The 21,440-nt window shown below is 44.9% G+C and overlaps 1 protein-coding gene across 7 annotated transcripts; it reads right to left on the reverse strand.

Annotated features, from left to right (window-relative positions):
- Nucleotides 1-7,268: 7,268 nt before the first annotated feature.
- On the reverse strand, nt 7,269-17,053 carry LOC117842623 (uncharacterized). 7 transcript variants are annotated; one of them, XM_034723112.2, is made up of 6 exons: nt 16,713-17,053; nt 13,922-16,224; nt 13,737-13,816; nt 12,850-13,029; nt 10,577-10,806; nt 9,594-9,961 (listed from the first exon to the last, which is right to left on the reverse strand). In XM_034723112.2, the coding sequence occupies exons 1-3, from the start codon at nt 16,719-16,721 to the stop codon at nt 13,756-13,758; spliced, it is 2,373 nt and encodes a 790-aa protein (XP_034579003.1). In that variant the 5' UTR covers nt 16,722-17,053; the 3' UTR covers nt 9,594-9,961; nt 10,577-10,806; nt 12,850-13,029; nt 13,737-13,755. The 7 variants fall into 7 exon arrangements, with proteins under 7 accessions (XP_034578999.1, XP_034579001.1, XP_034579003.1 ...); XM_034723113.2 differs by having other exon boundaries at nt 13,922-15,621; nt 16,713-17,052; XM_034723108.2 differs by lacking the exons at nt 9,594-9,961; nt 16,713-17,053 and adding an exon at nt 7,269-7,507 and having other exon boundaries at nt 13,922-16,695.
- Between the last annotated feature and the right edge of the window lie 4,387 nt (nt 17,054-21,440).

Raw genomic sequence — 21,440 nt, forward strand, 5'->3', positions numbered from 1 at the left:
TTCGTCTGCGACCAACTGAAATATCCTGACGTTTTCGCCATCCTTGAGGAACAAGCTCCACAAAAAGCTGAGGGTCCCCATTGTGCCAACCTTGGATACCTTATACCTTGCAAATTTAAACAGTGCAAATGACAAGCATATTTCTTTTACTTGTGCCCCTGACGTTAGGAGCACGCTGTCCTCGTATCGCTAGACTCTATCGATGGTCACCAGCAGGCCATTTGTACTGGAAATCGCATACCCGTGCGGCTGCTTCTCGACATGTCTTGCCTCTTCTCCCATGACCAGAAGCGGAGGGGGGCATGGATCCGATGGTTGCTGGCTTGCTTCATGCACCCGTAGCTGCTGCATGTACCCAAAAATAAGACGAGGATTGCGTCCGAATGCAATAGATCGTTGTGCCTTTTCTAATGCGTAGTATTTGAAGATTATTTTGGCACATATGAGAGCAAAGGGTGCATATTGAATGGCCCCAAAACCGGCATCGACACGGCCTCTTTGTTGTTTTTCGACAATGCTGCTGCTGACAGCAAGGTAAAATGTCCAGCCTCCCTGAACAAGTAGCTCCTGAGGGAGGCCTGCATTCCGACCTTCCCTATCATCACCGGCTACGACCGTGTAAGTATTGATCATGGCGATATGGATAAGTGTCACATCCTGAAATCTAAAAATTTTAGGATGTGATTAAAAAGAATAATTGAATCATAATTTTCTTATAATTTTAAAATTTTTCAACATTTATTTTCTTGACAGAAAATTTAGTATATGAAAATAATTGGTTGTTATTTAAAATTAAACAAGGCTATTATGTGTGTGTTGTATTTATGCCAATGCACCTTGGTGTTTCTTGAGTGCGAAAAGATTTTAAAATGTGTTGAGTCGACGATCAGAGAATTTTCAGTTTTTTGGGAATTTATTCTCATTTTCCTAGAGCTAAATCTATTTATTAGAAGTCTCTAAATTTTTTTTTCACGAGTTACAAGTATTTTATTTGGACTCCTAGTGTCCCAATCTCTCTAGGAATTTTCGTGCAATTTTTTGGATTTTCTGTATATTTTTCATGCTTTGAAAACATTATCTAGGAATTTCTGGATTTGTTTTCGCACTGGAAATTATATTCCGGAAAATGATAAAACCCTAAATTCTTATCGGGCCCGATCCAAGAAAACCCGACCCAAACCGTCAGACTCTAACCCTACCCGACTCCACCTCCTTTCCTCTCCCTGCAGGTGGGCTCCGCATTCCTTTCGGGCCGAGCCCGCAAGGCCCGACGCGGCCCAGCTGCTCTGCAGCTCTCGCGCGGCCATATGCCTGCGCCGCCGCCGCTGATTTTTCCTCGGCGTGCGCGCCAAGGTAGGCGCGGTTCCGCGCGCCTGTAAAAGCAACGCCCGAGCCCCCGCTGCTGCCGTCCGCCTCCTCGCTTCGCTCTCCTTGCGTCGTGCGTCGCCGCCCGCAAGAGCTGTCAGGGCAGAGCATCGCCGCCGGCCGCCGGCCGCTCGTTTCCGCCTCCTCCCTCGACTGCTGGACGTCGCCGCCACAACCGCGAGCTTCGCGACACCAGGAGGTGCACTCGCCGCCACCCGTCGTCCACCATCCATCGCCGGAGCGCCGCCAACTAGGGAAGCCCGAGCCGAGCGCCGCCGCCGGGCTTGGCATATCAATTCGCCGCGTCAGGACGTCGCCGGACGAAGCCGCCGTCACCAGGAGGTTTGCGTCGCCGAGACGAAGCTCCTTCGCCGGTCACCATCCATGTCCCTGCGCCGGAGGAGTCGCCGCCCGCGCGAAGCCCGAGCCGGCCGCCAGCACCACCGTCACCGTCTTCACCGCCGTCCGGCCATCTCCACTCATCCCAGCAGCCGGTGGAACACCAGGAGGATCCCCAAGATCTCCTCTCTCGTTTCCCCTCCTCGCCTTGGTCCCCAGCATGCCGGAGCGCCGGCAAGCCGGCCGGCCAGAGCCGCCGCAGGCCATAGGAAGAAGATGGCCCAATGATTGCAATAGGCCCCTGGCCAAATATGTAATTATTTATCCTTTTCTTTGTGTCTTGGTTAAGTTGCATAAAACCTCCTATATCTTTTGGATCCTTGCAACCCAGCCCAACCCGAGCATTTTATCAGATCTAACCCTGTCTTTTGTCCCTTTTGCGACCACTGTCTGTTGTATTGGGTTAATCACGTTTAGCCCCCTGCAGCTTGTTTATCTCATAGATTCCACGTTTTACCTCTGTTTAACCTCGTTCTCGTTGCTTTAGATTCATATCAACTTAAATTACACATTAGAATGCCCACCTTGTGCGGTCTTCCCATAGGTAATGGTACATTGCTAAGAGCGCTTGCGTCGCCCCCACGTAGGCGACTCGGGCTACCCAGGACCCGCCGTCACCGCCGCCCCTCCCCGACGCCTCTTCTCGTCGCGCAGCCGCCCGAGTGGGCTACCGGAAGCCCGTGCGGCTCGCGAGGAGGGTGGCGGCAGGGCTCCTTCCCCTTTTCTCAGGTGGATCTGGGCAAGCGTGGCCGCCCGAGACTCCTGAGAGAGCTCGCCGGTGTGGCCTTCGTCCCGCAGCAACAGAGGCTGAGGTGGCGGTGCGGCCCGTGCGCATGTGAAGTGGCGGAGATGTTGGCTGCTGGCGGACTCTCGGTGAGTGGCGATCGCGCGTGGATGAAGGTCGGGCAGCCGGCATGGGCAACGGAGGAGCGCCGGCCGGGAGAGAAGCGCGGCGGCCGGGAGAGCGCGCAGTGGCCGGGAGAGAGCGCGGCGGTCGGGAAGTGCGCGCGGCCAGGAGGAGCGCGCTGCAAGCCATGTGGCGGTCGAACGGCAAGCGGACGCGCGGCATCGGCAGGGGGGTGCAGGCGGTAAAGGGCGCTGCGCGTGGGCAGCGGTGGAGGATGGCGACAAAAACAGAGGTGGAGGTATGGCGGCATGGTGAGTGGAGGCGCGGTGGCGGCGCTGCCCCGTCTAAGCGGTCATGGCTATGGTCTGAGAGTGCCGAGCTGGGAGCGTGCAGCGAGGGATTGGGATGCTTCGGGCGAAAGCCCTCGCCGGCCTTCGTGCTAGTGGAGATGACGACTGCGCCCTCGGGCGTCGTTTTCCCCATTGAGAGCATCATGTTGGAGCTACAACCTTGCTACATGGGGTTCCTCTGGGTGAAAACCATGTCCAGATCCTGGACAAGCGACGGCGGTGCCATTGGTGTCGTGCCCTTCTTGGAGGCGTCGTCTCTAAAGACCCAACTCGGCTTTGCATCGCGGATCCATTGGTCATGGGCGGCAACAGTTAGTGGTGGCAATCCCACCATGTGGCAAGTTGGATAGGGGCTGCCGAGCTCACGTGGTGGCAATCGCAGTTCTGGTGGTGACCAGGGGTTGTCGCATGGTTGTCAGATTTGGCTGCTTGCAGTGGACCGCGATGGCTAGCGTTGCTTGGCAATAGTTAGTGCGGCGTGGGACTGCGTCGGAGGATGGCGCTTGCGGCAACAGCATCGTGGGATGACTAGGTTTGCAGCGGACCACGGCGTGTTCCTCAGCTTAGCTGAACCATCCGGTGCGGTACATCGTCGGAAGACGGCGCAAGCGACAGACTTGGCTCGCTAACGTGGCGGCGAAGGCTATGTGCGTGGGTGAAGCAACGAGGGAGGCCGACCTACGGTGGCGGCTCAGCTATTTGATGGAGATCTGGGGAGTGGGGTAATATTGCTCACCACACTAACAGCGATAAAAGAAACGGATCCGTGACGTGGAGTACCGAGGCGGGCGTGGCGAGGCCCCTGCATGCGGTGTTTTCTTCGAGGCGATAAGAGCGAGATGGAGTCCAATGGCAGATGTGGTGAGGCCCCCGCGTGTTGTGTTATCGTGGTGGCGACTGCGAGGCAGCCTGCGAGAGGTCCAGATTCGGTGGTATCACTCTGTTAGGTGGAGTGTGGTGTCTGCAGCGGCACTTCCGCAGAGGGTCCCGCATGGCGGTGGTCTTCTCAGTGGGGTGCAGTCTGCTTCCTTCAGGTTCTCTGTCGACACAGGACCACACATGGAGGTTTCGGTGACTACATGAGGAAGAATGTTGGTGGGTGCCACGAATGTTATAAAGACTCCGGTTCTGCTACCGCAACAAGTGGAGTGGTGAGGCCGCATTGAAGTCCCAATCCAACCGGCCGGGTGGGGTGGTTTGAGTTGAGTGGTCACCCGCGTTGACGTCCCAATCCAACCAAGCAACCCTTTTTTATTTTTTCCTTTTCTTTTTCCTGCATGTAGTCTCCCAGGGCTGTAGTCTTGTATTTTTTCTGCTATACCAATGAAACACACACTATCTTGTGCGGTTTGTTCAAAAAAAATTACACACTAGAAGCAATGTTGATCATATTATCTATTTTGTAATTTGTTCAAAATATTAATATGATTCAGTACTTATATACTTGCTTTTCTAATTAAAATCTGATTAGAGTTAACCCCATGTTTTCATACTAAATGTTAATTTGATTAATGTTTATCTAAATAACTCATCCAATTAAAAGCTAATTAGAGATATACCTCGGCTTTTCATCAATTAAACTCAATTTGATTAATGCTTATTCAATTTGTTTTCTAAATAAAAGCTACATAAGTTATATCTCAGGTTTTCATAATTAAATGTTAATTTGACTAATATGAATATAAATGTATTTTTAATTATATTTGGTTAGTTCAACCCGACTCATAAAGTTATACGCTTAGATGCTTTTACATGCTGCTTTTAAAATCAAATGTTTAATTTGCTTAAAATTGCACTTAAATATTTATAAATAAATTGGACTAATCTTTACATCATCTTTTCATATGTAAATATGACTTGATTAATTCCAACTAAGAAATATCTTTACATTGTTTTTATCAATTAAAATATGTGAAGCACGTAGGCTTTTCTCTTTCTTTCATAATTCAAATCTCTCAATAGCTTTGTCTTTTCAACCATAGCACCGTTTCTAGTCTTTCTTTCTTGCATCCTTGCAACATTATATTTTATTTTTTAGGGCTTGTGAAATGCTTTATTGTGTAGAGTCAAACAGTCACAATAGAAAACCCTTTATTGTGTTTAGTCTTAATGACAAATCATGTGTTGTCATTTTTTTTGGAAAGCATTGCCCTTTCAATTCTAGTGAAACACTGTCATAAGCAAAATGAGATGTCTGGGTTTTGTTCTTCAACATGATCCCGTGGGCCTTCTAGTGAAAACATCTTCGTCTGTCGCATATGCAGTGGGGCTAGGTCTCTAGGTGAGCAAGCGAAGATCTCTGACAAAGGCCACAGGCAAAAAGCCTTGGAGAAGGGTGACGAGAGCAGATGTCTCAAATAAAAATCTTGGATGGTGCTTAGCTCAGGCGAGGGTCTCGGTTGAAAACCACACAAGTGAAGATTTCGAAGGAGTATCACAATCTAAGGATCCTTACAAATCTACGAGTAGCGATGAATTCCAAAAGGTCAAATCCAAAGACTTCTCTACTACAATGATATGGAAAAATGGTGAATGTCCTAGAGAATGTAAAACAATGTAAACTTGTACAAAAATTTACTATGACTATAGATCCCTCAAATATGCAAGGAATGTAGCGGTTAGTTAGGACAAAATTATATTCATACAATGTGTCAGTTCAGTTCACCTCCCTATAGAAGATAGGCATTATAACTAATAAGACAGGTTCTCCTATGCTTGATTATCTCAAGTAAAGGTCATTTTCATCCTTTCTACTTTTCGTTTATTCAACTTGGCTATTCCTTTTTTTTCCTTGTTGTCTACACTTTTTTTTTTCGTGCCCTCACAATTGTGCTTGCTCTACTCTCTATAGAGAAATTTGCTCTATTGGCTCTTGAAACATGTGAATTCGCAATTTTGACACTCCAATATAATAGATTCATAATTTTGACACTCCAAACATTGTGTTGCTTGATTTCCTGACATTCTCCCTTTCTAATATATTTTCTTTTGTTTTTTTACTTTTCTTTTTTATCAAAAGACTACAGCACCCTTGCCTCTCTCATTCTCTCTTTCTTCCTGAATCCCGGCCCATCGAGTGAACTTATTTTGGTACAAATGTGATGAAGGTTTAGTTATCAAGCCATCGTGTGAACTTATTTTGGTCCAAATGTAATGAAGGTTTAGTTATGAATTATATGTGAGTTATACAATCGGTGGTTGAGAAGTGTGTGAACTATGCCACCTATGGATGTGTCTAATGTAGAGATATTTATGCTAAAAAATATCTTGTGGCATCATGCCAGTTAGGTGGCCGCAAACTTATTTGTATTATGTAATGTTGTCATATAGCTTAGGGGCAAGATCAACGTTTTAGGTAGCCTAAACAGCAAAAAAGAAAATGAGTGTGTGTGATAAGATTAGAATGTCATAAAATCAAGCAACACAGTATTTGGAGTGTCAAAATTGCGAAACCACATGTTTAAGTGTCAATAGAGCAAATTTCTCTTCTCTATATATACTCATCCGATAAAAATAATTGTCACTGTTGAGTTTCCATTTTTTGTGGTTTACATTGACCACTATTTTCTATTATAATATAGGTATAATATCATATAGATAAATGAGATTATGAAAAAATTAATTCAAGACAAACCAACCCATATGATTTTTATATTTTCAAATTAAATATCTTGAAACTTATTGACAGTCGATATTTCAATAGTTTGACTGGAAAATGTGGCCTTTTCGCTCAACAGGGAAATTACTTTATTTGGGTATCTGTGTAACACTAAGTTCTAAATTCCCTGTGAACTGAGCGGAGTTAAGTTGGTAAGTTTCCTTGTGGTGGAGCCTGTCCACCCAATTTCGAGTTCTCGACTCGGTATGGGTTTTCACATTTTTCCTAGATTTGTTCGATGAATTAATTGGCGTTATTCTTTCAGTGGTAGGCTCGACGTGCCCATCAATAGCGAAGCGCATCTGATGACTTCATCGATCTTAAGATCTATCGGCTCAGTCTCTTGGAGGTGCTCATAGGGGTAAGGTTGATTGCTTCTGTGTATTCATAGGGGTGAATGCGCTTTAAGTGTTTTTGAGTGTCTTCGTTTGTACTGTGATTCATAAAAAAGTGTTTCTTAATTCCCTTTTCTTCTTTGCAACATGTGGTTGTTTCTCCTCTGTGGCTAGCTCTTGGCCCCCATGCTTTCCACGCAGTAGCTTTACCTTTACGCTTTGCATGCACCTGATCTGGAGAGATGGAGAATGAGCTATGATTAGCGCCAAATGTATCCTGATTCAATCCGGAGGGATTCGGCAACACATGTGAATACGGCTGAAGATTAACTGCTGCCGATGGGCAGCAGTCTTAGTCATCTAAGATTAAGCTGCAGTTAGCACTGGATGTCACAATTAACAACAATCAAACACAATGCTCAGAGACTCAGAACGTGCCCACTATAACAAGTTCCAATACAGTTGATGAGTCTGACAATTGCTAGGTAGACATCACATTATACTTGAACAATGCTCCTCAGCTACATAGTGAAGGGGTAAACCCACAAAGTCCCTGTCCACCCATAGAAAAGTGGCAAACTCGATCAGACGGGGATATTGAGAAGAAGTGAAGCAATTAACACGACAGATTAAGATTCAAGAATCCAAAAGATGGCGGGAGACGATAGCAAAAGCATCTGCAAACCAACATGGAAACCAATCTATCGAGCAGAACGAGCATCAGCAGTCGCAGCGTCGCCGGCATCGTCGGGCCAACTCGATATCCCAGCATGGGTGAGCAACGCCCAGAGGAGCGTTATCAGCTCTCCACCCCGTGCGGTGGCCTTCAAATGACCTCTAACATTGTCTGAGGGAGCAATGTACAGGACCATCCCTGACCAGAATTCAGCAAGCACCTTCCAAGCCGTATCCTCACCATCGGCCAGTAGTTGCTTTCCAAGCCTGACTCCATTCTTGAGAACATCATACTTCGAATTCACACTTAGTAATAACTGGGCCACCTGCTCATACTCGGCCACTGGTGTTAATGATAATCCTTCTGCAGTACGGCCCGCGAGGGCACGCTTAGCGTCCTTCTTGACAGTATCATACAGGCTCTTGCTCCATTCATCATCATCTGGAAGCAGATCTGGAGACCAGGCCATTAGGTATGCACAGTACTTTGACAGGTGAGTAGCAATAATCTTGTCATTCAAATCAGAAGGAGAACCTTCTTGACCATGTTGGCATGGGGGCCTAACCTCAAGGAGGCATGTAGCAATGTGCCATGTAAGTATGGTTTCAGATGTGCCATTGCTGCTGCAGGCCCAGAGGAACCTTCCATCTATTCGGCTCAGGCGTAGAGACTCTGTGCCATTGCTTAATTGGTGCCTATTGTAGCTGCCTCTCAGAGCACTGATGATGCGGGCCTTCACTGCTTCTGGTATCTTCACACTCCTATCTAGGTCCGGGAGACGGAGGAGACGTCTAAGAGAACAAGCAGGGTTGTTCTTGGGTGAAGGACAATTATTGAGCTCTGGCCCATCTTTTCGTCCCAATGCTTCATCAGCCCCCATTTGCAATTCAGCAGAAGGCCAAACCAATTTTGCACGTGGAGAGAAGGCTGCAAAGAGGCATGGTTTATATGGTGGCAGATGAGAGCTACTTTGGTCCAGTTAGAGCAAACGTAGGACACTATGTACTTCGCCTCCGCTATCACAACCAATGCCAGAAGCAAAAATAAAGGAATGTCATCAAAGACGAAGAATCCAAAATTTTTATCCTGCCTATCGCTTACCAAGAACTTATCATTACACCAGAAATGACAACGTAGCTGATGGTTATACTTGGTCTTCCAATTTGATAGGAGCCCCATCATGATAAATCTTGTAGCCAACATGCAGTAAGTTATGCTTAAGAGTGAGATACTGACACTCAAGATGGGCAACCAATGCTTCGAATAGGAGACTGGAAGTGATGAGTAGTAATAATCTTGAACGAAAGAAAGCTCATCTGCAATTACCCGAAACACCTTTTCATGGCCGCCATCTTTGAGCAAGCTCCAGAAATAGTTGAGGGCCCCCATAGATGTAACATTGGCACGCTCATACCTCGCAAATCGACATCTCAACAATTTGAAAAATCCAAATGACAAGCACAGGTCAGCACGATCTTTGTCCATTTGCCAAACCATGTCAACGGTCACTAAGCCAATGCTATTGTCAAAGTCTAAATACCCAGGAGGCTGCTCCGGTATACCCTCTTCTCCAATAACCAAGAGTGGAGGAGGCACATCCTCACCTACCGATGCTTCACCGGGTTGCCTTGTTTCTTGCAGTTGTAACCGCTCCATGTACAAAGAGACAGCACGAGGATTACGCCCAAATGCCAACGATTTCCGGGCCTTCTCAAATGCATAATATTTTAAGACGATTTTAGCACAAACAATAGCAAAAGGCATTAATTCAAGGTAAAGGGGCCAGATATTGGTCGTAATCGGACCCATGGCAGTGACGCCGAGGTATAGGGTCCAAACACCTTGAACAAGGAGTTGGACAGGGGGACCTTTGTTCCTACCCTCTCTATCGCCAACAGCGACTACTACGCTAGTATTGATAGTGATTATCTGAATGAGAAAGGCCCATGATACGGCTGTAAAATAATGAAAACCTCCACGGCATGTCGCAGCCAAGGTTCCAAACTCATAACTGTTGATGTAATCTGTTGGTGCTAATGCTAGACAAGACGTACGATGTAATCGGCAATAACAAGGTACTGGCTCCAAGATAGATGAACCGCGTGAAGGGGTGGTGGCGGTAGCGCTGGCAATAGGCGCCTATCCCAACTATAACTCCAGCCAAGATAGCATCGATGAGCACCAGCATGTTCACCCGCCACAAGGTCCCTCCCATGGTCTTACGGAAGGCTGCCCAGGATTCATGTGAGCACCTAATGCTCGAGGAGCATTGCTGGAGTGAAGCATCGGAGCAGAAGGTGGTGGAATTCTCCCCAGCCATAAGCTAGCCGACTGCCAAACCTCAACAAAAGAACAAGATGTTGGCACAAATTAAACCCACAAAGAAGTAACTTATGCTCCAAGGGACATGTACTAGGCGAAATTAAAAGCTTGATTTCCTTTATAAAGGAACTAAACGATTGAAATGTAACAAGACGACAGTTGCTTGGTGATTGTATTAGGGCAGTCCCAATGGGACATTGATGATAGTTTCTATCCCTCTTAATTATCATGCCAACTAAGCAATTTGCTGATGTGGCAGTAGATTTATTATGGAGAGAGAGAGAAACCATTTCTTAGAGAGGAAACCAAGTCCTCACGTGCACCAATGAGCCAAGAAACCAGTGATTCAGCATTGGGGAGACCCAAGTAGTTTCTTCTTAATTACTGCAGGATCCTTTGCGCTTGCACCGCTGCTACCCATCACTCGAGCTCCTTTACATGATGCACAGAGGATCTGGTACTAGATGGGAGAATGATTGGTTGGATTTTTATTTAGACTCTACATAAAAAAGTTGCATTGTGAAGGATGATTTCTTGATACAATATCCTAGACTATGGAAACTAGGTTGGTTTCTCCCATTAGGACTGCCCTTATGGTAAGTAGGAAGAGAGATTTCCACTTACAGTAGTTATGCAATCCGGCGGCCTGCTGGGAAATAATGCCTCCTTGTGTTAATGGTTGTATGCTGAACGGCTTTGCAAGTAATGCGTGCGATGGCTTATCGTTCACGAGGTTGCGTTGTTCTCTATTCCTTTGTCCCGATGTGCTTCGTAACTTGGAGAGGGCTCGAATATATCTGCATGCTTTTGATGGAGTTGTCTGCCAATCACTCAATCCAAACCAATTTGACTTTCTGGAATATATACTATGTTGTTAGAGTTCATCTTGACATCGATCCGCGTAAAGCGTGTAAGAAGATAGGGAGTGGACTTTTTGGATGGGGAAGGAACCATATAAAATACTAAAAAAACAAAACTTGGGCGGGCATCGTGAAGATACCAGGAAATTTTTGTAGAATCTTACTATTACTAATTGGAGGCTCCTTTTGAAGCCTCCAGGTAAAGCCACCTAGGATTCCTAGGTGGACACTCTAGAAAAAGAGAGAAATCCTAGAAATTCTCATAAAAAAGCAAAACATCCGACCATCAATCGATAGATTCAAATCATCATAGCCATTGGATCTATTACATTTTCTAAAAAATTACCCACCTATGCCATTACAAAACTAGCCTAAAGTAACCCCCTAAATCTATATATAAAGTACCCACCTATACCATTATATAAAATAAACTAAAGCAACCCCTAATCTTCATCACAATTACCCACTTATACCATTATAAACAATATTTAAAATAACCCCCTAATTTGCAACTGAATTGCCCACCACTGTTACTTAAAAAACTTAAAGTAACATTTTAAATTTGCATCTATCTTACCCACACATGCTATATTAAAAATAACATAAGATAACCCTACGTTTGAATCAAATAACCTTAATTAAAAATATACAACAATATATGATTCTAAATCATCTATATCTTGCACTATTGGTATATGATATAATAATTAAGGTCTATACGCATGATGTGTGTCACCATTTATAAAGATCTAAAGTGATGTAAATATAGATTTCTACGTTAAAATTGTTTCTCAAACTTAGGGTTCATTAAACAAATTCAAGCGCATACCTGCGATGTAAAGTGAAAAGTTAAAGATTATAAATATGGATGAAAATATTATAGAGTAATTACAAACTAAAATCTATCACAATTGGATGAAGATATTAAGTATATATCTATATAAGTATTATGTTCGAATATTTAACAAACGAGAGGTAGCTTATGGTAATAGTTTTGTAGCAATGTAGTCTTATTTTTTTTCCATTGGAGGCTCCCCATTAGTTCCCATGAGACAAGCTAGAAAAAAGAGATAAATTCTCATAAAAATTAAAAACATCAAACACCAATCCTGTAAACTCTAATAATCATAGCCATTGATCTATTATATTTTCTAAAAAATTACCCACCACTATCATTGTGTAAATATTAAAAAATGAGCTATAAACCTATATCTAAATTACCGAGCTTAGCTATTATAAAAAATAATCTAAAGTAACCCTGTAATCTTCATCCAATTTACTAATACTTATCATTATAAATCATTATAAAGCATAACTTAAAATGTCATTCTAAAATTTTATCTATGTTACCCACGTACGTCGTTATTAAAAATAACCTAATAAAGTAAACATGTGCATCATACGTCCAAAAGTAAATTAATATATGATTCTAAATTACCTATTTATGTCATTGTTAATATAAAAATACTAAGTTAAAGTATATACACATGATGAATCCCACCATTTAGACCATTTATACATGTATGTGAGCAATCGATGAAAAATATTGATTTGTATGCTAAACATAATGTATGGAGGATTGGAGGTGCGATACAAAATGGAAAAAGTATGAATATGGATGAAAAAGTGTATAGAGTAATTATTAATCAAAATCAATCAAGACAAAGATAGGTACATATCTATATAAGTATTATGTTGAAGTATTGAAAAAATAAGAGAGTACTAGGTAAACAATTTTGATTATTAGCTAGGAGTTTAATTTCTAAATAATTTTCAAATACAATAATTTCTAATAATATTAGCCCGTGCGGGAGCACGGGTTGGTGGACTAGTCAGCCTTAATTAATAAAGAATTATGAGATCCTGAACTAAATACGCAAGGGGAAAAAATAGATTTGACTATGAGCGATGCCATATATTCTGAACTACATAATACTATGTGACAACAGACAAAAGATTGCCGAGGACAATCTTGACCAAATCGACTAAGCAAAGGGAGTGATAGACAGCTGACAAAGTGACAAGCATAAAGCATACCTTGAACAGAAGCATACCGTCGAATCGGGCGCGGATCCATCAAGTGGAGATGAGCACCACCACCAGGCCCTGGACTCTGGAGTGCTTGTGCTTAACTAATTATTAGCTCCATCCATCTGTGCAAATGGCCGTCCAATAATTTTTCCTGGTCGCAACTGGCCAAGGAAGAAGCAACCCTGCCTGCATCAGAAAATCAGACGATGACGCACGAGAAGATGCATTCCAAACAGTGATAGGAATACGCAATTTAAAATGACCCTCCACGAGGACGACTATGCCTCGTAGGAGCATCATGGTGTGAGAGTGAGCTGGGTGCTAGCCGGGAAAGAGACACGGTTGCAGGGCGAGGCATCCGGGTTAAAAGAAGCACGCATATGAGAGTTGTTTATCATTCATCAAGCAGAGAACAAATGATACAAAGTGCGGTAATACACACGACCAGGGGTATTTTGTCTGAAACAAGTTGATGAATACATGAAAAGAACCAATAATGATATATAGTACAGCGGCAAGCACTGTGAGAAATAGATGGCCAAGGCCTCAATGGTAGATGTCAACAACACCAGCATCCTTCCAATTAGACTTGCAGTAATAAGAAGTCACTAAAGCACACCAGGACAACAATTATATATCTTGAACAATTAAAAAAGTGAACAAGTGGCAGGTCAATATCAGCATAAGTGATCAGGGCTTGCTGAAAGTTTCCTTTGATGAGAATAACAGAGCTTTCCTAGAATCTGCAAGTTCAAAAGTAAATTATTATGAATTATGACTAAGGTGAAGATGGGTTGGACCCATTTTTGACATTGAGTAGCGCTTATATTTCAGTATCTATTATTTTTTCAATGACTGACACAGAGCAATTTAATGATAGCAACAATACTCACTATTATGATCACTATGATCTCATCGCGAGCTCGTTCCACAATCCGCACAAGACTTTCCTGTTGAAGGACCATCCCTGTTGCTGAAAAATAAGATCATCATTAGCTAAGACAATTCCATTGATTGGAGCACCGAAGCCTATATAATACTATTTGGAACATATGTTGAGAGAGAGAGAGAGACTTACGTTGGACGCGATGCTGGTTGATTTCCTCCATTATTTTCTATGTCGGCGACGTCGTTTTGACCCCTGTCCAGGATGCCAGCGTGGGTGAGCAATGCCCACAAGTGCGTTATAAACTCCCCTCCTTTTGCCAGGCACTCGACGTGCTCCTTCACATTGTTTGATGGCGCGAGGTAGAGCAGCATCTCTGCCCAAAATCCCGCCAGCACCTCCCAGCAATGGTCAGCCTGCATATTCTTGAGCTGCTCCCCCAGCCTTAGGCCCTTGCGGTAAATCGTCTCCTCATCCCCAGCTTCTTGTGACTGCTGCTGCTTCAATGCTTCTTTTGCAACCAGCATAAAAGCATGCCATGTATCGTAGTGGTGACCCGGGAGAAGCTTTGGTGCAAAAGCCACCAAGTATGCACAGTATTTGGACAGTCTTGTGGCGACCTCATAATGCTCATTGGTGATGGCACTACCTGATGCTGAAAATTCCCTGTCGCAGTAGCATGTTGCGATGTGCCAGGCCAGAATAACACACACCTGGTTCTCCTTCTGCTGCAAGGACACCGAGCCGAACTCGAGGCCTTGGCGAAGCTTGAGGCTGCAAGCCCACAATAGCTCATATGCCCCGCTGGACGACAGTGATAACGCCCCGTTTGTCAGCTTATTACCATGGCGATGGGTGCGTTCAAGGGACTGGACAAGTGCCTTCTTTACTGCTGCAAGCAACTCTGCAGGTTCACCAGGCTTCCGGACGACGCTCCGTACGTGATTTGGTATGACTCGGCTAAAACCTTCCAGCACTGAAAGCCAAAGTAGAAATACATGCTGGAGAATGACCAGGAACTTGGTAAGCTTGGATTGACTGGAGAAGTTGCTCAGTGATTCAAGCAACGAATACTGCCCGAGCTTTTGCTCGTGGTGGTGCCAGCGGCAGGATGACACCCACAGACCAATTTTGACAAGAAAATCTTTAAGCCCCATGCAGCAGCCTTTCCTTTTGATGCGCTGGAAAGCAAAAGATACCCTGCCCCAAATGGTCGTCCAGTAGTACATCACCTGCACCACTTGAAGGAAAGAGATGCACACAAGTATAGCTACGGTGAGATCAATATCAGCTGCTGTGGTGTCCACGATGACAGACCCCTCCATCCCTTTATTAGGAGGCGGCCGCAGCAGGCCTCGAGCCGTCTGGAAGGCTGTTACAACCGTTAAGGTCCCTGAGACAAGTGGCAGCACATATCGCATCATAAAACTTCCATAATAAATGGCAGCATACTTGGTGAAGAAGAAGTCATACATAAAAGCCAGCTCAATCTCAATCACCTTGAAAATCCAGTCATAGTCGATTGCGGCGCTGGCCCCTCCATCGTCATTCTCCTTCTTCTTCTTGGCGAGCAGCCCCTTGAAGACAAGATCACGTGTCTTGGGCTGCGATGATTCACCGCACTCAAACCCGAAGAAACGTCTCCGTAACAGATGGAAAAGGGAGAAGGAAAGGCATGCATCCTTAAGATCAGGGCTTAGATCATCGTTTCGCCACACCTTGTCTAGGTCAATGATATCTGGATCAGAAGGGTCACTTCTAAAATGTGTTACGTACTTTCCATCACCAATATATGCACGACCAATATATGTGCTGTACAGCCTGCACTCCACGAGGTAATGGTAACCTGTCATGGTGGCTGGATCGTAAGCTCCTCTGCTCATGGTGTGCTCCTGATACATGTAGTCAGCAACCATTTTATTCAAGAACCATGATTTGCTTGCCATTCGACGTGCAGCTAATCTTTGTATAAAATAAATGGAAGAGACGGATATCAGATAACAAAACGGGAACACTCTGAAAAATGACCCGCCATCCAGTGTAGTTCTCGCAATCATGCCCACGTATGCGCACCCGAGAAGATACTGGAAAAACTGTCTCATGACCTGGCTGTTGTCGGTGAGACTATAAGCTGTGATAGAGTCAGCACAACCAAAGAGGATGGACAGGGATACTGCCCACAATGAGTACATGCCGCTCTTTATGGCCGAAGACTGCATTGAACCTAGTGTGTAGGATACCAGGGAGGAGGACAAGGTGTATGCACCGAATACACCTTTCTGGATGAAGAAGTTTCTGCTCCGACGTCGACGGGACCCGCAGGCGATAAGGAATAACTGCAGGAAGACAACCACTACTACGAGTACCTCAATTCGGATCACCGTTCCCCTAGGGCTCTTCCACAAGTCCTTAGTGCGGTTGGACAATAATATCAACGTGGCATTTGCATCACTAATATGATCAATGTTCCTCAACGAGAAGCAGTACTCATGAAGCTGCAACAAGCCAAATAAAGCACTCATGTAATTAAAGCCTAGGGCCAAATAATAATATCGACCACAAAGGGTCACAGCTAGGATGGACTCTAAACACATTCCCAAGCAAAACCGCAGCGCTACGGAGGCTGTGAGGCCTATGCATAAAGAGAAAAAAAAAGAGCTGTCCTATTGGAGATGATCCCCATCCTGTTTCTTTGGATCTAAAAGTACTAAAGGCCTCTTTGGCAGGGCTCTTCAAACAGCTCCGGCACTGGCTTCTGCAGGAGCCCTGTCAAACGCCAATAAACAAAACGGCTTCGAGGTCGAAGCCCTCGTGGAGCCGGTCGCGCAAATGAACCGCGGTGGAGGAGCTGGAAAAACCAGCTCCCCGCAGCTTGCCCAGCATCAAACTAGCGTGAAACAATATTGATTTACCCTCGAGTTCGCGTAATTTATTTACAGCAAAAATGCCACATGCATCCCATCCTCACCGTCCCCTTTCTTACCGTCAGCATGGCGGCGTGCAGCTGGAGGAGCACCGCCGGCTGGCCCGGGCGCAGCCCCCAGCTCCGGCAAGCGCCGGCACGGCCTCGCAGCCCGACGTGGTCGCGAGCGCCTAGCACGGCGGCCCAGCCTCACCCTCGCCTGACAGCTAATGTTCGCGTGGATGGGGGTGCAGCAGCGGGGAACAAGCAAGCAAGCAGCGGCAGCAGGCAAGCAGCGCCCCGGTGTTAGCAGAGACGAGGCTGCAGGAGCAGGGACGGAAGAAGGGATGCAGCAGGGGCAGAGGAGAACGGCCTCGCGTTGGCGTGGTTGATTGAACTTTGAAGCAGGATGGCGTGTGTGGTCGTGTGGATAAGGTAAGGAAGCAGTAGAAGAACGGATAAGTATTGATGAAAAAAATGGTGAAAAAAAAGAGAAAATAGAAAGAGGAGAGAAGGACAAAATAAAGAAATGAGAACAAATCTATATCTATACCTAATATTAAAGAGAGGATGTTGCTTTCAATCCTCCAGAGTCGTGGTAATTTTGCGAACAGCCCCCCAAGCCCGCAGTCCATCCCTCTCGCACGCAAGTCGCAACGCGTCCGTTCTTTGTCCGTTGTCATCCTGGCAAAATTTTGGTCCGTACCGGCCTGGAGTGAGCTTTCGTCCGGGCAGGAGAAGGAACTCGACTGACTCGATCCTACACGTTTGCACTGCAGTCAAATATGTGAGCTCGTACGTGACGTGAGGCCCAGGCGGCAAGGAGCCATCAGAGAGATCGGTTTGGAATTGGATATGTGCGAGGTGTCCTCTCCGATAGCTCTGGCGACGATGGAGGACCCCAAAGTGCGGTTCGCCAACGACGTGTGGGTCGACGCCACGATGCGCCTCAAGGTCGGCTACGCCGCCGTCGTCTCCGAGATTAACACACCGTCACGCCCAGGCGTGACCGGCGTCCTTCAAGGATATGTTTAGGCCCCTCTCGCTGCAACTTCTGCCAAGGAAATCGTCACAAAAATCCCATGATCGACTCCAATCTCTCACCATTTGCTTCATGTCTTGAATTTTTTATGCTTGCAGCCCGAGGGCCTTGCCTATTCAGGCGCGCAGGGCGTTTGTTGCCCACCGCCAGAGGAGCGTGCGGACACGCCGTGCGGCCGACCAGTCTGCTGGTTGATCTGCACGAGTTCCCACTCATCCGCCTGTTGAGTCAGCTTGCCGACATAGTCGGTGCCGCCAGCTACTTCCTAGATGAGCGAGCAGGTGGACTTGGCGGCGGCGGTCGGGCGGAACGTGGAGGGTGGGTCGACGGCGGAGGAGGAAGGGTTGAAGACCTCGAACGAGCCCCGGGTGTCACGTGGTAATGCATGCAATAAATCCAAGTCCAAGCTGGCCAGATCCTGTATGTGCGAGAGTTGACGTATCTTTACAAAAACTTTGAATTATTGCAGCGCGAGGCAAAATCAATTGTATTTTCTGCAGAGAACGAAATGCATTCTCTGCACAGTTTCCAGCTCTTTCAGGTTGTATGGTGTGCTGACGGACAGATTTGCTTTTGGTATTGGCCAATTGCTCAAGAAGTCCAAAAAGTCAAATCTTCTAGAGTTGTTGGTTATCGACGGAACTGCACAACTCAACGAGTGTGAGACCGTAACTCCCTTGCAGCTGCCTGGCATTAGGCAGGCTTTTTTTTATTACCTGCTCTGGTGAAAAGCAAAGTAAGCTACATACGGTTGACTATCCTTTTATTTCAAAAAAATTTCCTTTTGGAAGCGATGTATTGACGTGTAATGTGATTCTGTAGGTATCTGACAATGTTAACTTGGGGCGAAGTGCTTTTTTGAGAGGTTAATTAGGTATGCTTCGCTACGGTAAGCACCTTCTCCATGTGCAAAACAGAATACATCCAAAAATAAGCAAAATTCCAGGTGTTACATTTTACGATGGAAAGATATCTTACGGTCCCAATATCACTACTAAGAGCTATGAGAAGAGATTTCTTCATTTTTATCAAGCAAAATCTTTAGGTCGTACTCATTCATAAATGTAGATGGTGAAACAACCGAGAAGCACAACCGTAGCCTGAAAACACTATCGAATCTGCTGCAGTTTCGTGACCGTTGCAACGCACGGGTATGTGTGCTAGTGACAACTAACGAGATTAGGCTGTTAGTTTTTTGACACGGCCCTGCTCACCGCGGCTAATCACACAGGTTAACGGATTATTGCAATACTACCACGCTTTTTAATGTATAGTCCATCTTTTCAAAGAATAGTAAAAAAACTCATGAGCACGTATTTCATGGAAAGACACAAGTGACTTTTGAGTTGTTATGCACAACCTTGTGGGTACCTTATTGATGGCATCTTCGCCTAGAACTTTTTTCCTATTTTTGTCATTTTTTCCCTCCTGTTTTAATCACATCCATACCGTCTGCATGGCCAACATGAATACTTGCAAGTGTCCATGTCATTTGAATACCACCGGCTTGAAAACCAGTAGGGAGTGGAGTTAAGATCCGCCACAGATCTGATTACTTACTGAAAGGACAGCAGGGAATTTGATCCATTTTCTTAATCGTGTTTACAAATCTAAATGACAGATATTTTTCCATAGGAGGGAGTATCGCCTCTTTCCTGTTCCATGCCCTATTTAGATAGAGTAATATCTAATAGGATTTTGTCATATTTGTACTCATTAGATAGGTCAAAACTTCTTCTATCGAATAAGATCATAAATGATCCAATTCCTTTAAGGTTTAGCTTACTTCTATGCCTTCCAGGTATGCTGATCAGATAAACAAAGCAACCTTGTCATCCATATGCCAATAATTCTTCCCAAACAAAAAAAAAGTACGCGAATCATCAAAGCGCAAATGTGTCGGTCTCAATTATGTGCGGAAGCATAAATGGGGTTTTACTAGGGATTAGGAAAACAAAGCATTAGCTTGTGCCAACAACTCAGTCTCTCTTAGAATCTCTGTACAGTATATCCTTGTTAGATACTCCTATATACACATACCTCTTGCTCCAGATCTGTCTCAATATACTCTTGAAATTTGGTAGCCACGCGCATTTGACATGCATATTTTCCTTACATGTCTGTGGACAGCAGCCACCCCAGTCCCTTGAAATTTCGTAGTCACAAATTTTATGTCACCTGCCTGCTGCTGTCCGGCATCGTGCTAATTAATCACGCCCGTAAGCCGTCCAAACCTATCAACAGACAACCCTCCAAATGCGTTGACATCGACTGGCGAGCACATGTATTGATACGCATTGTACCCTCATCCGATCCCCATCAACCACCCTTTACCCAATATGATACGCATTGTACCCTCTGGCCTTGCTCCGCACTCGGACCAACTTCTTCACTCTTTACAGTTTAGCCTTCACAATATTTTTTTATCCTGTAGTGCAATTGCCATAGAAATTTGTATTTCCAAATCTTTCAAAATGTACCTAAGAACAACCTTTCATCGTACCGGTCACATTTTGATCTGGTACTACTACCAGGTCCAAATTTGTGACCCTCCGGAGGCCTTTTAGTACCACACCGCACGACGCGAGACTTTATTTTTTTTTCCAAAACAAGTTAGTACCTGTTGGTGTTACCAACCTTTCCTTTAGTACCGATATAGCAATACCGGTTTTACGATCGGTACTAAAGGAAGGTTCGTAACCGGTACTAAAAGCGGAATTCCCGGTATTGCATTTTCATGTCTAGTAATGTTGGAACTGGACAGGAAAATGGTACTATTATTTACAAGAAAACAACAGAATAAGAAAGGGACAAAATAACGGACCGCTCCGACTAACAACTCTTTATCATTACAAAAGGTCGTGTCCGGATGAAGAACTAAAGCGACATTGATCATATATAGTACGTGAAAAGCTAGCAGGCATATGTTTCTTTTTTTATATGTTTCCGAATTCCTCCATGCGTTCCACGCAGTAGGCTTTAATTATGCTTTGCTCGCGCCTATTAGCTGGTTTAGACCTTTGAAGAATGATTATATTAGTCCTGATCGATCGAGGGCTCAGATCGAATATGTTCCTTGCTTGAGACTACACATCCATTAACTCACTAATGCGTCATGTGATTTACAGCAGTACGGCCTCGACAAGGTAATGTAACTGGTGATTCCCTGAACGTCAGTGACACTCAAAGTAAATCGATCGTGCATTATCAGAGATTAAAGTTTTATTTAACTTTTTAACACTCCTAGTCATGGATCACTTGGTCGCCTAATAACCTAAACCTGATCGAGTTGTTAATTACTAATATAGTGGTGTGTTAAATAAGACTGGATCCATCATTGCTCGGAGAACTTCCTTCTAAACTGTTTACATCATTTGCGTTGTAGAAAGCACAGGGATTAATTCTAAATATCCAAATGGTTCCGTTTGAATTCATACATGCCAAAGAGCAGAGGTGTGAGATGCTAATTTTTTGTAGTTAGAGCTTTTTTGTTTCTTTCTTAATTCCCCCATGCGTTCCACACAAGCTAGGTACTAGGATTTATACGAGATCTCTGAACGAGGGTTGGTTAGCTTGATAAACAATCACGTCGAATATGTTCCTTGGGTGGGGGTGCCGTTCGCAAGAATGATACTCAAAGGAAAGGAATTGACGGAGCCCGCACATACGGATGGAAGAAAGAATGGATAGTCCAATAGCGACTTGACGAGGCTCATTATATATAGGCCCGTCAAATTCGTCAAGTCGTAAATTACGACGTATTTGGG

The sequence above is a fragment of the Setaria viridis genome, chromosome 2 (assembly GCF_005286985.2).
Source record: "Setaria viridis chromosome 2, Setaria_viridis_v4.0, whole genome shotgun sequence".
NCBI classification, from domain to species: Eukaryota; Viridiplantae; Streptophyta; class Magnoliopsida; order Poales; family Poaceae; genus Setaria; species Setaria viridis.

Coding starts and splice junctions, on each gene's coding strand:
- LOC117842623 (XM_034723110.2), bottom strand. CDS start 16,323: ATGTGTTTAGAGTCCATCCTAGCTGTGACCCTTTGTGGTCGATATTAT. Junction 13,817..13,921: donor CAACCAGCATCGCGTCCAAC/GTAAGTCTCTCT, acceptor CTTATTTTTCAG/CAACAGGGATGGTCCTTCAA.